General features: G+C 39.3%; 1 protein-coding gene and 2 non-coding genes across 6 annotated transcripts in view; all 3 read left to right on the top strand.

Moving 5' to 3' along the window:
• Positions 1–6289: 6289 nt before the first annotated feature.
• LOC140334404 (small nucleolar RNA SNORA79) lies at positions 6290–6437 on the top strand. The gene has a single exon (XR_011921532.1). It is a non-coding gene; the product is annotated as a small nucleolar RNA SNORA79 (small nucleolar RNA).
• A 720-nt stretch (positions 6438–7157) lies between these two features.
• On the top strand, positions 7158–7303 carry LOC140334405 (small nucleolar RNA SNORA79). The gene has a single exon (XR_011921533.1). It is a non-coding gene; the product is annotated as a small nucleolar RNA SNORA79 (small nucleolar RNA).
• Positions 7304–7497: 194 nt separating this feature from the next.
• The window catches only part of TTC5 (tetratricopeptide repeat domain 5), a 20326-nt gene continuing 9645 nt past the window's right edge, over positions 7498–18178 (top strand). Inside the window, exons 1-5 of one of the 4 annotated variants that reach the window (XM_072415144.1) lie at positions 7498–7570; positions 15482–15614; positions 15666–15916; positions 16024–16174; positions 17226–17317. In XM_072415144.1, coding sequence (XP_072271245.1) covers positions 7568–7570; positions 15482–15614; positions 15666–15916; positions 16024–16174; positions 17226–17317 — 630 coding nt within the window. In that variant the 5' untranslated portion in view covers positions 7498–7567. Of the gene's footprint in view, positions 7571–11743; positions 11888–15481; positions 15615–15665; positions 15917–16023; positions 16175–17225; positions 17318–18178 lie in introns of those variants that run through there. The other 3 variants (XM_072415140.1, XM_072415142.1, XM_072415141.1) reach the window with 3 other exon arrangements.

Below are 18178 nucleotides of genomic sequence, written 5' to 3'. Positions count from 1 at the left end.
TGCTGCATCCTTTCTATTTCATATTGTAATTGTACAACTGCTGCTGTAAAAGAATGTATATCGAGAAAGCGAAGCAAGAACTCCAAGAAGCAGTACAGGAACATAAACCACAAACACTTGTTTTAGGAAAGTAAAAGGAGTTGGGCGTATCCTAGCAGAAGCATTGTTAGCTGTAACTCCGCCTGCCCGCATGGTGACGCTGTGACCAGGTTCCCGCCTTTCTCTTCAAGAACAATCCTTTAAAGGAGAGGCTCGGAGAGAAGCACGCGTCTTATGATGGCAGCCCGGGTCGCGGAGATGGGAACTGGCGTGGACAATGCGGTACAGGTACGGGACGGCTGGTTTCAGTTCTCTAAGGCAACTTACTCACTGGGGGTCCATTCTGTGTGATGGTTCCGGGGTGTCTAGTTGGCTGAAGCGTGCAACCCACGTGGTGTCAGCGTGCTCCAGTGCAGGGGACATACAACACACACTGCCAATACATTGCCCCCCCCACCCTGTATATCCCGATAATCCCCCCTCCCCACCCTGTATATCCCGATGCATTGCCCCCCACCTGGTATATCCTGATAAATTGCCCCCTCCCCACCCTGTATATCCCGATAAGTTGCCCCCTACCCTGCCACCCTGTATATCTCGATAAATTGCCCCCCACCCTGTATATGTCCTGATGCATTGCCACTGCTCCCCCCTCGCCTTCTGTTTATTATACACTCGCCTATATTCACTTTTCTTGCCTGGATATTTTGATTTGATAACCTTGGTAACACATTTCTTCAAAAGTAATACATTAAAAAGTTAAATGTTACAAAATACATTACATAAAAGTTTTGCTGCAGTTAACCTTGCACACAAGTTGAGTGGAGTTCCATAATATGCCATAAGCTTGGTGACCTCTATGTTCATTTTATGACCTTTGTTTAGTGGGGTGGGTGAAGGGGTGCTTAGCTTAAAGTGAATCTAAACTCAAACTTTTACCTTTACTTATATAGGTAGACAACCCTTTTGTATAAGATAGAAATTTCCTTCTATTTTTTGGGGGGGAAGGAGCTTTAAAACTGTAATGGCACATGCTGTGCATTTATTTCTGTAGGGTGGGTGGCCATGCTGCCTACCCTGATCTTGCTCATAATTCTTCCCAAAATTAATTTTAAGTTTTAAGCTTGGTGGGAAGAAGCTTTAGGCAGGTGGGGGCCCCTGTGTTTTTTGCTTCTCCTTCAGCAGCCATCCATAAACAGCCAGGTGATTACTACAAAGTAGTACTACAAAAAGGGGCTAGGGAGAAAACAGTCACTGATAGAGCTAAAGTCTTCTGCAGCAATGCCCAGCCTGGTGAAGAGGGTGTGAAGCGGGCCATGTGATCTGCCATGTGCTATGGCTTGTGTGCAGCACTGATCACCTTTTACCTAAGATGGCTGGGCATTTGCAAGGTTTATCTAGTGATCTGTGAACGTCTAGAATTTACCTTTGCAGTAAATTAAAGTGGCCCTTAAAAAAAATTCAGATTTTTACTTTAGATCAAAGCTTGCCTACCTTTTTATGTAAAATGGACATTGAGTTTAGGTCTGCTTTAAAGACTATGGTTGCTTGGTCTATTCTCCTTTTATTCAGCAGCCATTATTATCTTGGAGGTGGAAGTCTTCCAGACAAAATATACAGGTGCTTTTTGGATGCTTGTATCCATATTTTTTAATCTGTACTTTGTAATATTGCAGGTGTTAATACCACCATGAACACTGCTGCAAATTATTCCTTCAGTGTGACTGGCAACATTTTGTTGGTAAGTGTCTCCTGATTATGCTTACTTTTTTCTATTTACAATTCTTAAGGATGTATATGAACTCCTTTGTTAAAATTAGTTGTAATTTATGCAGCCACCATATCTAGGCATTGGTAGGATATAGTATAGTGCATTTATATCATAATACATCTATATCATCAAAACTTCTCAGAAAGTGACTGGCACAATGGACCCCCAAACACACACACACACGTGTTATTGTCTGTAAGCCTGTGGTGATGAGTGTGCATAGTCCGTGTTTCACCTGAGAAAACTATGATTATGTTTATGCCCTGAGCAGGCTTTTATGTACTCTAGAGGATTCTATATGCAATGGTCATCCTGTGTGTGGACCTTAATATAGATTAGAAATAACATTATGTTGGGGATACTTCCAAAACTCACCCCTGCCCTTATGTTTATATTGTGTACAACTTAAAGTTGTTACCAAAATAGTGCCAGAATGCTTTGAGTGTTTGTAAACAGAAGAGTTGGCCCCAATATTGTTAATATGCATAGGGTAAAAGCATTTATCTAGTATCCCTATTATGCATAATGATTGGTGTGACAGTTTTTTGTCTCAATGTACCAACTATTGCCTGAAAAGTTTGTTTATCTGAATAAGTGTGCGCAATGTAATAAAAAAAAAAAAAAAACACCTTGTATAATTTCTTCCAGTGTCTCCCACAAACTGGCAGATCTGAAGCGGCTACAGCCTCAAATATTTCAGGTAAGGAGCAGAATATGTTTGGGAAAATCTTCAAATGAGCAAAAATGTTATAACCAAGTTGCAAATTGTTCTTGCTTTAAGAAGATTTACTTGCTTCCTGTTTCTAAGATGGAGAAATAATATTAATAAAAAACTTCTCCGTGGCAGGACACAAATTGCAAACATAGCTTACTGAGGTTTATAGAAGAAACGTGTTTAGTTTCAAGACGTTTTAGTAAAAAAAAAAAACTAAAGAACAGGCTGAGAAAGGGAACACAACAAATGAAATATAAATATAATTGGTTGTGACACTTCTAAGATAGAATATGCCTCCTTTATGCTCTGAATATGCTGTATATGTAAACATTTTTTACTAGACTTTGGTATTGCATGATGAGTTTGCATAGTCCGTGTTTCACCTGAATTCTGTGATTACAATTCATGCTCTGAGCAATACCTAGCAATTTTTTTTTTTAATGTATGCGTGCATCTGAATAAAGTCTCACTTGTTGTCTTTCTCTTTTACAGCCTTTATTACCAATTACACAATTACAGGAAAACACCTTGGAGTCTTAATTTTAAAAACCTTGCTATACAGGTATGAGGTTGTCGCAGATAAAAATTTGCCATTTTCATTCAGAGGTGTGTAATGGTCAGTTGGCCGCATCTCTACACTTTTTGAATTTTGCAGGGTAAGACAGCTTTGTAGTAGGTGTTATCTGGCCCACTTAATACAGAGCTAGCATCAAAACCTGTGCTAAAGTCCCTAGGAGGTTGAGCATAACATTCAAACTAATCTGTACAAACAGTGGTCATCGATGAGTTAGAATGCTGGTAAGGACACAGAATTGGCTAAATGAAAGGAAGCTTTGCTTGTTGCTCGTGGTCTCTAGCTTGTTTGAACAATATTGCTGCTTTCATAGTGGCAAGTGTGCTGAAATGAAGTAAGCAAAGTAGCCAGACTGCATGCATCCAGACTGGCATCTGTGGGGATCTGACACTGGAGAGTAAGATACAGCTTCACAAGCCACCACAACAGGGCTTAGATTTATTTGTTTTGTCAATGGTTCTTTTGGTTTCCAGTATTTGTACCTCCCCCATAAATTTTCCAGTGGTAGTGTAATATTTAGTAATAGGAGATTAGCATGTCTTGTCTTCTCTGGATGTGATTGCTAACTTCAGGTACACATCAAGGATGCACACTGTAGGATCATGTTCTGATAAATGTAAATTAAATCACAAGGAGAGGACACATGGCAGAGCATGGGATCTGGCATGTTTTGCTGAATCTGTGTACCTCTGACCTAATGGGATTTCTGTTTGTTGCTTTCTAAAAACGGAACGTCTCCAAAAAAAAAAATTTGGCCAGCTTTTAATTTTATATTCTAGAACTTTAATTTAAAAGGAGTACTGTTGCAGTTTTGTCAACTCATGTGCTTCACAAATAATTTGTTCTTTGAGGCAGATTGGCCATAACCATTATCTTTAAGCTTTAGACCAGGTGTGGGCAAACTTTTTGGCTTAGGGGCCACAATGAGTTTTAAAATTTGACAGATGGTCCAGGCCAGTATTAGATGAATGGTTAGTGTTTGTATGAACTTATATAAACTACGTGTAAAAGCTGTTAACTAAAAGAAAATAAACATACATTCAAATTACATTCCATTTTATTGGGAACAGTGGTGTGATGTTCATCCTTTAGCCAGTGGACAATTTTGTACCAATACTCGACGGGCCGGATTAAAGAGCCGAACAGGCTGCATTTGGCCTGCGTGCCGTAGTTTCCCCATGCCTGCTTTAGACCATTTTTAGGGACACAGTTGCAGAGCCTAATGTGTTGGTGTCTTCTTTCTTCTAGTTTGTGGGTTTGAAGAAATGTATACCATGCTAAAGAGTGTTGCAAGCAAGACCAAGCTATGTTCTTTTTGGTGGTAAGTGTTAATCTTGCTTTTCTGTAAACGTTTGGTATCTAAGCCAGAATTACTTTGAGATGTTGGACACAAATTGCATGCTGTGAAGTGTCACTTAGCATGTAAATGCTGACACTATTGCATTTTCCAGCTTCAGATAAAAAAAACTACTGACAAAACTTACAGCTTCAAATGCTCTTCTATGTCTAATGCAGCGTAATAAATGTTTGAATTGTTTTTTTAGGAGCAGAGTGTAATTTTGAGGTGACTTGTAACAATGGCACGGCACAGATTTCAACCAAATTTATTTTGTTGAATTATTTTAAAGTTTTTTCCGATGCAGCCAATGTAGGATGGATGTTCACTATTTTAGTGTATTGGGTGGCATTCAAAATGAAATGCAGAAATATAGCATGCACTTTATTATATACAGAAATGGTTCTTGGTATCTGGAAGCCTGTGGTGATGAGTGTGCATAGTCCGTGTTTCACCTGAGAAAACTATGATTATGTTTATGCCCTGAGCAGGCTTTATGTACCTCCAAAGACATACACCTTATACACAACCTAATATATCTGCAAGTACAATGAATCATTTTGTAAAGTGGAATGGGCGTTGATAAAACACAATGGGTGGGGAGCGGTGTTTAGTGCATTCTGAGCTCTAAATTTTCTATAAAATCCTAACTACCAGAATGTTATGTTAGTAAATGTAGTTGAAAAGTACCATGTACTGAACTGTGTGCTTGAAAAATTACTGCATCAGATGTTTGTCCCATATAATGTTTATGCTGATGGAAGCTCTTACTGTGTCTGTAGTTCCAAACACTATGTGAGATCAGAATTATCCTAGATGGCTATTCACCTGGTTGTGATGGGAATATAAGATGACCATGTTTTGAATTGTTCAATTCTAGTGTCTCCTATGGACAGCCAGGTTAAGGTCTGATCCTAGCCCTACTAATTCGCAGTGACCTGTACAGTTGGATACGCCAGCAGCCACTCTGATCTTGGGCACTACATACTGGAAAACATCTGGTAAGAAGTGAATTAGGAGGTAGTAGTTGATCAAGACATTTTAAGGACTGTTCAATGAATGTGTTAAAATATTGTAGTCTTGTTGGCATGAACATTATTAAACAAAAAGTATTCATGATGAGCTTGCATAGTCCGTGTTTCACCTGAAATTTATGATTATACTTAATGCTCTGAGTAATACCTATCCCTTTTATTTAGTTTCAGCACAGCATAGCAGACAAAAGATTGACTTTTTCAATTTTCTTTTGCAGCCTTTATTGCTGGCTTCCACAGTGCAGGTAAATATATATTTTGTATTTAATGTTAAAAGTTAGGAACAACAAAAGGGCAACTTGAGAAGAGGCTAAGGCTAGAGTGTTAAAGCCACCTTCAAAAAAAAAAAATAAAAAATGGGTACAGGCCTTTTTAAATATTGTAGGCTTGGGGCTACTAAACGTCCAAAGTAGCAGCATATAAAAGAACTACATGGGTGTGCTCTTTGCTGCAAATGCTTTGGAACGCTGAACCTGGTGTAGGAGTTCATCCTTGTTAATGTGGTGTAAAGCAGTGTGAGCAGCAAAGCAGAAGGTATAATACTAGAAGGCTGTATTGGCCCTTTTTTTATATAAAGTATCTCCCGTTGACTTAGATTCTTGGTGTGCTTTTGCACTATTTTTCTTCTATGTTTATAGAGAAGGTCTTTTGCATAACATAGAGTAAAGACAGTCTTATTTGTTAGGCCTAAGCAGGACTTTATTAAAAAAAAAAAAAAAACGTTTAACGTTTTCATTCTAGCAAACAACCTTGCCATTCAGTTGCAATGTATTGCTCTGGGAGTTAGCCTAGCATGTTTTCAGTGTCATTGCTTTCTTGGCGACATCTGTTCCTCTCTCAGCCCCAAGACATGGGCTATGGGATTTTAGGGTGTCGCAGAATAACATTTACCTTTTTCACTCAGGGGTGTGATGGTGGTGGGTTGGCTACCTCTCCACACTTTCTGAATTTTGCGGGGTAAGACAGCTCACACTTAGGGTGGTACTGTGAATGCAGTGGTTGCTCATTTGAATTTGCTAATAATTTTATCTAATTTTAGGATGTCTGGCAAATGAACACTGCAAGCTGAGGGCCCTATGCTTCTGAATATTTAAGTGGTGGTAAGTAGAGGAAATTAATGTGTTATTGGCTGACACACTTTGGAATAGTTTTTCATCGTGCAAACAGATTCTGTATTCTATTTCAGCCCCTTTTACAGAATTCAGAGTTCCCAATGCAGATTTTTCTGCTTAATATGCAAATTGTCTTAACATGTTTCAAACATTTTGTGCCCTTGCCTTTAGAATAAGCATACCAATCAGTAGTTTAACATTTATGTTTTTCTTTGCTCCATAAACTTTTATTTAACCCCTAGTTCTACAAAACAAGAGTAGGGCTGTGTTTTTTTTTTTTTTCCCATGTTCTATATCCTTTGGCACTGAATATGCATTTTCTCACAGACCTTCCCTTCAGTAAAATACTTGGTATTGCATGATGAGTTGCATAGTCCGTGTTTCACCTGAGTTCTGATTATATTTTATGCTCTGAGCAATACCTACTGTTTTCTTCTTGTCTTGAACAAAGTCTAAAAACCAAAAATCTGATGTGTTCAATTTTTCTTTTACAGCACTTTTCTGTTGGTTTACATGACTACAGGTAAAGAGTACTTTTCATTGTCTCCCTATTTTACACTAAATGTCAAATATATGCGACATCTGTTCCTCTCCTAGCACCTAGACATGTGTTATGGGATTTTAGGTTGTCGCAGATTAAAATTGCCTTTTTTCACTCAGATTTGTGTAATGGTGGGTTGGCTACCTTTCCATATTTCTGAATTTTGCGGGGTAAGACAGCTGTTGTCTGTCAATACAGTATGCACTCTTGACATTCAACTAAATAAAAAAAAAAATCTATTTTGGGGGGTGTAGCACATTAGCATGGCAGGAAAACCTAGTCCCCTGTGCTTTATTGGACCATTTCATGTCTATAATTTGATATGCTAAAGCAATGTTGCCATAAGTTATGAGACTTTACATTGTTTCTTGTATGCAGAACCAATAGTGATATTGAGTGTCCTTGGCTAAGACGTGGAGAAGACTGCTTCCTGTAAATATTCAGAATGGTAATATTCCTATTAGAAATGCAGCAACATATCTGCAATAATAAAGCACAAGCTTCTAAAGTATTTACCGATTTGGTTTGAGAGTCTTTGTTCATATCTAAGGTGCGGGGGAGCTAATGGACCTCTGAGTCTGGTGTTCTCTTAATGTTATGTTGTACTAGGTTAAGTTGAAATATGTACGCTGACTCTTTTCTGAAAATACCATAATTTTTCTGAATTACTAACCATGTGTGTGGAATTGCAGTAGTGCTGCTATTTAATGAATAGGGAGTTCCAGCAGTGGGCCACTCATGAAATTAGGCCTGCCTCAATTTTTTCAATAAATTTCAAGGTTGGCCTGTAACTTTGTTTTTAATTTTGGCCCACTGTGTATTTGAGTTTGTCACCCCTGACTATATAAAAGGCATTGGAATCATTTCTGAATGTTGTGACAGTGATCATTTGGAGAAAAACGTAGTTCATTGAAATTGCCATCTTTTTAATTTGGTCAAATATTTTCTAATATGAATTCTCTATGCTTTTGTGGCTGACCTAATGTAACTTAGGGCACTGACTTAACCCTTATATCAAGGTAATAAACACAACAAAAGTCCTTCAATAATAGACACAGATTTATCTAAGAATATGAAATGCTAAGTGTGCAGTAGTTCTGATCTGATAGGTTGGGTTATTGTACCACACATTTTCTTATCACGGAGGAATGTTGAAACATTCACTGGATTCTGTGATCAGACCTGAACATGGAGTGCACGCATTCAGGTCCCCAAGGAACTGTTGTTCCCACTCTAATCATTATCTATATATGGTAAAGTATCTTTGCTTTTTGTTAAAATTAATAAAAAAACCTAATTTTAATGCATGAAAGAACTACAACAATCAAATCTGGTTTTCATCTTAAGATGATTCTTTTCATTGATACTAAAGTAATAGGCAGATGGGAGTCTTTTCTACTTTTACCACAGATATTGAAGGAGTTCTCTTTTTCACTTGTAGTGTCTTCATTCCAAAGTTTGTTAATCTCCGAGAGAAGGTTGTGGGTGGCTTTACAAACGCCGGTGCCTTAAAAAGATTACCAAAAAATCTGAAATCTGCTTTACTTTACAGAAAATAGCTTTCATATGACTGCAAATGTATCCAAGACTGGTTGACCAAGTATATGAAACCATTTTGCGTTTTGACTTTTGCTGGTTGATTAAAGAGTCTGACACTGACAAGTTCTGGCATTTTGAGAGAAGAACCTCAAATCAACTGGTGGTGGAATTGTTATAAAATTGGGGTGGTTTTGCTGGTTAGGGTCTGGCAGCTTGCATTCATTGAGGTAATTTTAAATTCTGCGTCATATGAAAATTAGAATGCACCACTTTAGTCCTGGGGTGGGTAAACTTTTTGATCCAGGCCACAATGGGTTCTAAAATTGGATGGATGGCCACTGAATGTGCTGTCATGATGAGATAACCCTACCCACTCTCCAATTTGTTCTGAGTATCTCATCCTATATATCTGTAGTGTCTGATCATCTGGCTGCAGAACAGTTTTCTGTATCATTACAATCCCTGAATATCATCACATGTGGCCCTACAATACTGTCAAGGGCCACAAATAAGGCTATAACCACTGCCCTGTACAGTTCCGCTCATTCCTGCTGATGACCAAACAACTGATTGATTTGTGACCACTGATCTTAAACTCTTTTAAACAAAGGTCCCAGTTCTGGATTCCTACAAGTACAGATCTTGATTTCAGTACTTTAAATTTCCTGCACAACACAAATATTTATATCAAACAGCCAAATCTTTAGAATAAAAAAACAATCACAAGAATATTTCTTGGTGTGTCCCACCGGCAAGGACACAGTTTGCAGGACAGAGCTTCAAACTCCTGACCGTTCATTGAGAAAAGCAGGGGCAGTCTACAAATCCTGAGCATCAGGGTGCAGTGATATTCCAGATACATGATCACCATATATATTATAACAATATCCTGCTGTTTAATGACACCTGTAGCACCTGTGTCATACAAAAGGTAAGTGTCACCCACAGAGCTAGGGGCATGTTGGGGGGGGTCAGTTCCTGGCAGAGGGTCTTCTCATCCTTAGAAATAAGAAAGCCTAGGACCGTAGTTGTGTCAGTGTCCCTCCATCAAGTGAATTGATGACAATAGCGCAGCTCCTGACCTCCCTGTGCTGTGTCTGTGGCAGGGGTGGGCAAACTAACTCACAACGTGAGGTAGTGTTTGCCAAGATGTCATGCTGGGTGTCACTCAAAGTGACATCATGATGACATAACCCTGCCCACTCCTGTTGCAGATCTGAGCCTGGGATCGGAGAATTGGTGGCTTCTGTCCACGGACATAGCCCGCCCACTTCCCTGAGCCTGGGATTTGGATAGGGGACATGGTCGCAGAGCCGCGGACTGCCTAATGGGCCTTAGTTTGCCCATGCCTGCTTTAGTCCAAAAGTCAAGAATAAAGCAAAAAAGGATAGTTAAACACAATAGTTATTCGAGCCACACTAGCAAATCTAATATGGAACGACTCAAGAAAGAAGAATGGGGGATTTTATGGACTGGACTAGTCAAACCCCTGGTATGAGACATTGAAGGAGCAATTCATAAAAAAACCTACAGACATCTTGCAGCTGAAGAAATTGTGGGCATAATAGAAATCTAGTTGATGTTAGATTCTGGTGGGCATTCATCCAAAATCTCTGCAAGAAGTTATTTGGGTGAAACCAGCATCTGAGGCCAATGGTTACACTCCAAACTGCACTATTACATCTATTGGTATTTTTGTTAACAAAGTCCTTATGAAGGCAAATTTCCCTTTGTGTGTTATACAGGGCACTATATGAAGATCTAAAATTTGTCTCAATAATTTCAATAGGATTTACTACATGATCACATGATAGAGAACTCATCTTCACACACAAGCAAATTCAATAAGGAGTTCTTATTCTGGAATGCAATATTTCATAGCAGGCAATTCTTTTATAGTTCATGAATTCTGACTGATTCAAGATGAGTTCTGATTGGTTGCTATAGATTAATGCAAAAATAAGTATTAAATAATGCCCATCAACTTAATAAAATATAGACATTTTAGCAATATAATACAATGTACAGATTGCAGAATAGACCATATCAGTTCATCTGTACAAGAACTGCCCTACAACTTTATTAGGCAAGCTTAGTAAATGTGTAGAAAAACTACAATTTACTAACAACTAAAACTTTTGGATTAATTAGCAAAGCAGAGTGTTCTTGCATGATAGGCCCATGGCTGCCATCATACATTTCTGTGCCCACCTTCTAGGTAAATTTCCTGGGATCCCAGCCCCATGTCTAAATGTAACAGCATGGCTCTTCTGATTGAGCCGGATACAGAAGTACCTTTTGTCCCTACTCTGATGGTGGCCCTGGATAGGGCTAAGCACCAATAAAAGAGAAGTTTTGCATAATTCATTGGCTGTAAAATTTCAATGGACTTCATTATTATTAAAAATAGTTACATCTGCACCAATCTCTAGGGTTCAGCATTCTAATACTTCACATACACTTTTACAATGCACAGAAGAGAAGAAAAAAAGAGATCGAGTCACTTTTATGTATTTTTCTGTCTTCATAAGCCACAGTTTATTCTGTAAATGAATTTGTTGCACTACATTCAGCAGGTCCTTGTTCAGATCCCAACATCTGCCATGTAAGTGAAAGGAAGAAGTTGGGAATCTTTTTTTGCATGGATCTCTGGCAGATTGCAGTGTGATTACTAAAATGGACATGTTGATTTTAGCCACACGGTTGTTGCTTGGTGACTATGGCGCCAGCTGTATCCAAACCTGGTTACCTGCTGCCAGATGCCCAGCAGGTGAAAGCGGCCAGCTGTGCAGTTTGATCATTATGAAGATTCCTTATTGTGGAAGAACCTGTAATACTGAAGAAAGTGATTGAGAACTGTACAGCTGTCATGGATCACAGTCAAATAACAGCAATAATAGATCAGGGTTAAAAGACAGCAGTAATAAAACACAGTTGTTGCACAGTAGTATTGGATCACACCTGAGTGTAACAGATGACATTTATTACACCTCAGTATTGGATCACATACCACACCATGCACCTGTCTTGGCAAGCAAAGCTGCAGCCTTGTAATAGCATTCATTTGCAGCAACTCCGCCCACTCGCTGGGTGGCGCTGTGAGTGGGCCTGCATTCCGCTGCACAAACAAATCCTTTAACAGTGTCGGAGAGGGAAGCATAGAGCTGCTGAAATGATGGCAGAAGGGGGAGCGGAAACAGAGACTGAAGTGAGGAATAAGTTACAGGTACAGAACTTGTGTCCGGGGGAGCTGTGTAGCAGCTGTAGGTGGGCTGTGAGCTGAGTGTGTGCTGGTAGTCAGGTTTGTGTGAGAGGTCTCCCCGGTCACAGAGCTGTCGGTGTGTGTGCAGTCAACGGGGGTCACGTCCCATCTACCGGGCACAGGTCAGCGGGGAGTCCCCGGGCTCTGCCCCGTTTATCAGCTTGGAAGTTTTCTGCTCAGTGGTCACTTTTGCACGCTGTATGTTGTCATGGCAACGAGGCTTGTGGACTGTCATGTCACCCCGGAGACCGCGTATAGGTTGTGAAGTCCATGTGTATGCGGTGTGTACACTACTCCTCTCACCCCTCTATACAGGTGTAACTCTCTATGTATCAGCACATTGTGGTATCACCCTTCCCCCCCCCCCCCCCCCCTCTAGACTATTGCTTCTTCCGATTGAGGGGCATCTTCTCTCTGATACCCCAATATTTTACCCCTTCAGCTCTGCCCCAGCACCCCTCACATCTCTAGGACTGTTCTTTTTCCAGAAATACATTTCTCATTACTTATTGCATCAGATCAATACATACCAGGCTTTCTTTTGGCATATTGTTTTGTAAATATGTTATACATCATGTAAAATATACACAGAAAGAATACCATGCACACACAGGCCTCAAAAATAAACTATCACATTTCTCCACATGTTATAACCAAATAAAAATAAGGCATTGTGGTATATAAGGGGTAAACGCTGTTATGTATGGCTACATTACACTGGTCAATAATCATCAGAAACCACAGCAAGCTTTTGTCAATCTAGCAGATTGCAGATCTGTTTTCAGTTTTACAGTTCCTGATTTATGAGTACTATTATTGTTAACTTTATGCAATATAGCATGTATTTTGTATAAAACGTAAGCACCATTGAACAGAAGGTTAATACATCTTCAGTGTGAAGTAAAATAAGGCACACTGTGGTATAGATCTACTGAACAGTGTCAGTCAGGTACCATTGTTTCTTCAGAAATGCTGAGTATGATTTTCTTGTGTACTCTTTGTCTGGATTGTCGCGGTACAGCATCCAGCAGTAGTCAGCCATCATACTTTCATTCCAGAAACCTTGGTAGCGGTGCTCCATTAACTGAATGTCATGGTGAAAACGTTCTCCTTGTTCGTCACTCACAATACCAAGATTTTCTTGGAAGAATTCTAGATGTGAGTGCAAGAAATGTATTTTTAATGACATGCAACAACCCAGTTTCTGGTATGAATCAAGCAGATTCTGAACTCCTTGTATGTAGGAGACTTATGGTTGCCCAGGAAATTTTCACACAGCTACTTGAATTCATCCCAAGCTTCTAGCTCAGCTGCTGAGAGAGATTGTTTGAAAACATCATCCTGCAAAACAGACTTGATCTGTGGCCCTATAAATATCCCTTCCTTCATTTTTGCAGTACTTATGTTTGTAAACTTGTCAACAAGGTACTGAAAACCCATGGAGTGTGATTTACCCATGGTCTTTACAAGGTTCTTCATCAAGCCTAACTTGATATGGAGAGGGGGCAGAAATATTTTATGGGGATCAACCAGAGGCAAAAACTTGACACTGCTTGTTCCGGGCTTATAGGTATTTCTTGGTAGCCAATCACCCTTGACATAATGTTCTCCCGTAGATCGTCTCTCCCACAGGCATAGGAAACAGCAATATTTTGTGAATCCTCCTTGCATCCCCATCAGCAAGCCAATGACCTTTAGATCCTCACAGATGTTCCACTGGTGTGATTTATACTGGATTGCTTCAAGTAGTAACTTCATGTTGTCATAGGAACCCTTTAAGTTAACAGAATGGGCAATCAGTAAACTTGGTTTAGAATTACCTTTATGCAGTAAGACTGCTTTCAGGCTTCCTTTAGAGGAATCAATGAAGATAGGGCATTCAGATGGAACATGCTCTTGTCACAAACTGTTAAAGATTACATTTATATCATGACAGTACCACAGTGAGCCATCACTAGTGAAGAACGGTGTCAAGTTATGATTTAATTTCTCTAGTGAGTTACAGTTACACCCTTTGCAAGCAAGTGCTTCTGTTTAAGCCTTGATGCAAGAAGTTCTGCTTGGTCTTTGGCGAGATTTAGATCATGAACAAGATCATTCAGCTCTGCTTGTGTAAAGGTAAAGGTCCAAGTAGTCAGATCAGATGATTCGGGGTTGTAACTGGCTGCAACTCCAGCGCTTTCCTCATCACCTTCTACAGAAGCAAGTCCATCATTTGGCGGTACTGGAACTGGCCATGAATCATCATGGGGAACAGGCCTAATTGCAGAATCGAGGCAGGGATATACAATTTTGTGCTTGGTTTCACCTGAGAATACACTTTTGTTGACGCAGCAAAAAAAGCAGTCCATTAGATGGTCTAGTGGTTCTCTCCACACCATCAGGATTGCAAATGGAATTGCTGCTTTACAACTGGTACAGATGACATATGGAGCCCAAGATTTATCCTGGTCACCATGTGGGAAACCAAAATATAATTTGTATATCTTTTAAGTTCAGTGGTAATTTGGCGACATTGTGCTTTCGTGGTGAATAAACCACACATGTACCAGAAACTGTCTGGATCTGTCAGGAAGGCAATTTCTAGGCATGATGACAAATTAAATCAATCACAGTTAGTGAGGTCTCTAACCTTAAAAAAAGAAAACTGTCGTTAAATGTTGTAATATGTTAAGGCTATTTATAACGAATTTCACACAATATATAATTAGCTGCATCACAAAAACTAGACGTCCTAGAGAAAAACTGAACATAGATTTGAAATCTGCATCAAAAATACTACAAAGCCCACATACAATTATATCTGATGATAATGACATGTTGACCTGTGTTATTTGTTATTTTTTTTTTTAATAAAATTTTTTCCCCATGTACGGTTTATCTGCAGACATTGCATTCAGCTGTTGCATCTACTAAGGGATCATTGTAGTTGTAGTGATGATCAGGAGTCCTTTGTGCAAGTCTGGGCAATATAATGGGAGGGCGGTCTATCTCAGGAGCTCTGCCCATCTAAACTCACAAGGCTCCATTTTTAAAACGGGATCAGACATTTCCTGGTGGTAATCCATTACTGCCATTGAAACACATGCATTGAGTTTTTTTATTATTATTTATTATTACACAGTATTTATATAGCTCCATCATATTACGCAGCGCTGTACAAAGTCCATAGTCATGTCACTAGCGGTCCCTCCAAGAGGCTCACAATCTAATGTCCCTACCATAGTCATATGTCAACAATGCAGTCTAAGGTCAATTTTAGGGGGAAGCCAATTAACCTACCTGCATGTTTTTGGGATGTGTGAGGAAACAGGAGTACCTGGGGAGAACCTGCAAACTCTATCCAGATAGTGTGCTGGCCGAGATTCAAAACTGGGACCTAGCGCTGCACAGCCCAGAGTGCTAACCTTTGAGCCACCATGGTGCCTATCATAATTTAAAACCTTGCGTGACAACTCATACTCAAATAAAAATACACTTGACTAATGTTCTGTATACAAAGTAATTGGTATTATTCCTAATGCTGCAATTAAGTTTAACGCATATTTCTTTTTTTAGGAACTTGTTGACAAACTTTATCATTTTCGAGACCATTATTTTGAAACCCATAGTGTGGAAGATGCTGTTCGTAAGCAGTATGACGTGAAAGAGGAAATGGATCAAACTGTTTTCCTGATAGAGGAGATTGATGGTAAAAGCAAACGTATTCTGTTTACTGTAATTACTGTTGTTTGGAATACAGTAATATTTTTTTTGTTGTGTTGCTGTTCTTTTAATGCAGATGTTTGGAAGAACAAAGCATTCTTTTTGCTGCTGAAGGGAAAGGCTCTCAATGTTACATCTAACTATTGTCCAGAAGCTGAAGAGCTCCTGTCTAAAGCTGTTAAGTTGGACCCCGGGCTGGTTGAAGCCTGGAATCAGCTTGGAGAGGTGTACTGGAAGAAAATGGATGTTGCATCTGCTAAGAGCTGCTTTCTGGGGGCTCTCAACCATGTAAGATTCAATTTTACAATCCCTGTCTTGCAATTAAAATCTTCAAAAGTTAGGCGGAGAGCCAAAGACAATTAAGTTCACTAGGTTTCCTACTTTCTATTTGGCAGTGTAAGAATAAGGTTTCCTTGCGTAACCTGTCAATGGTGATGAGACAACAACGATCACAAGATGCTGATGAAAATTCCAGGAACATCATGGACAGTGTGAAGCAAGCCAAGCAAGCTGTACAGATGGATACAAGAGATGGGACATCTTGGTGTAAGTCTGATATAAATGCCAAGTAGGCTTTCTTGGTCTAATATCTCCTCTTCGATTCAGCTGCTTCTGCAGCCCTTTACTAGATGTATGTGTTCTTTGATAGAGTTTCTCTATCCAAGAACACAGGGCACTAAATGTGATGAATGGGGAAACTTGTCCCCATTCAACCTCCAGTGCCCGGGGATTACCTGCAGTCACAGCTGTGACCCCAAAGTTCCCATGGTTATGTGGCCATGGGAACTGAACTGCAGATAAACTTTGCAGTTCCACTACGATCCGTGGGGCAATACAGGTTAATTAACCTGTAGTGCCCTGTGGATCGTACACTCTTCCCAATGATTGCAGACTCTGGCTGCAATCACTGAGAAGATGCCTAACAAGTATCTCCTACTCTGTAACACACTTTCCAGCACAGTAATTTGATACATTTGTTACATTTTTCTAGCAATGGATAAAAGAAAAATGTATCATATTATTACTCTGCTGGAAAGTGTGGTACAGAGTAAGAGATATCATGTCATTGTAGGATAACCTGTAAAAAAAAAAATTCATTAATTAAGTGTAAGTGAGTAATAATTTAATTTATGGGAATTTTTTTATGTCGTTTTTTTAACTTTTTTTTTATCCAAATTTTTGCTGTCGAATCTCGTTTTTTTTAGGGTCGGGTCTATCCGAATTTGAACAGCCATATTCGGGTCGAATATAAGGACAACCCGAATTCGAACACTAACACTAGCACAATTTCTTTGGACTGGTCAATTTTAGTGGAACCATCTTTATAAAATGGATAGCATATCATCATAAAATCTGTGTTGTGTCCTTTACCATTGTTTGTCTCAGCGTCAGCACCTTCATGTTGAGTAAAAACCATGTTGCCAACCTCTTCCCAATCGCTGACAGTTCTGCAGTTGCAGTGTGGAGTGAACAATTTATCAGACAGCAGTATCTGCTTTCTTTTTTTTTTCTCTCAAATCATGTTTGCAGAAAACAAAAAAATGCCAGTTTCTTTCATCATACCTTACACTGTCATTTTTATCCTTTTTTTTCTCAGATATCCTGGGCAATGCATATCTCTCCCTGTTCTTCTGCACTGGACAGAACCCCAAAATTTCTCAGCAGGCTCTGAATGCCTATCTGCAATCCGTAAGACTTTATTTTCATATTTTTCATTCCTAATGAAATCATGTGTTAGATATTGTGCATTTACACAAAAAAAGGTAATACACCACATGTGTATTCTGAAAAGACTGCTGTTTATTTTAATCATATTTTTACAAATAGGTAAATTTCCTTGGTAGTTTAAAAACCATCCTACAATAGATTACAATACACAAATGATTGTAAAACATGATTCATTTATATTATATCTTTCAAGATTGTCTCCGAAATTTTTTTATACTTATCAGACCAAATGCAGATTGCCCAGTGCCCGAAATACTCTAATCCAGTCGGTTTGTCTTCCAATAAAATAGTCCTTCAGCCAGGTGTAAACAGGTTAGAATTCAATGGGATAAGTACAGCAACAAAAATGGTAATGTGCTTCATGCATTCACATGAGTAAATTTCTCCTAACTTTGTCCCAGTAATAATGGCAATCTTGACATGACATTCTTCAATGCCTGATTGCCAAGTTGCACATGCACGGCTCAGCATAGGAAGTCTGGACACTCAGCGCACCCCAGCTATTTGCACTGCTGGGACTAAATTATTTCCTGCGCGCTTGTGCTGCAGTTATGTCATCGTAGCCCAGCCAAAGAAGATGACCGAAGATTGAAAGCAGGAAAGGAAGAAGATAGCCGTGCCAGCAATTGGGATCAGGCAGGTTAGGTTATTATTTTATTGCAGAAGGGACTTCACTTATCCATTCTGCTTTAACCACCTGGGTGTTACACTGAGGTCTAGATTTCTGTTCCAAAAGCGTTAGTTTTTCATGAAATTTTTTTTTTAAATTGTAGACCTGTAACTTACAGAAATATGTCCGAACAGGGTTCTAGTAGATATGAA

The sequence above is a fragment of the Pyxicephalus adspersus genome, chromosome 6 (genome assembly GCF_032062135.1).
Source record: "Pyxicephalus adspersus chromosome 6, UCB_Pads_2.0, whole genome shotgun sequence".
Taxonomy (NCBI): domain Eukaryota; kingdom Metazoa; phylum Chordata; class Amphibia; order Anura; family Pyxicephalidae; genus Pyxicephalus; species Pyxicephalus adspersus.
The sequence above is the reverse complement of the archived record's forward strand: the minus strand, read 5'-3'. Positions and strand labels throughout refer to the sequence as shown.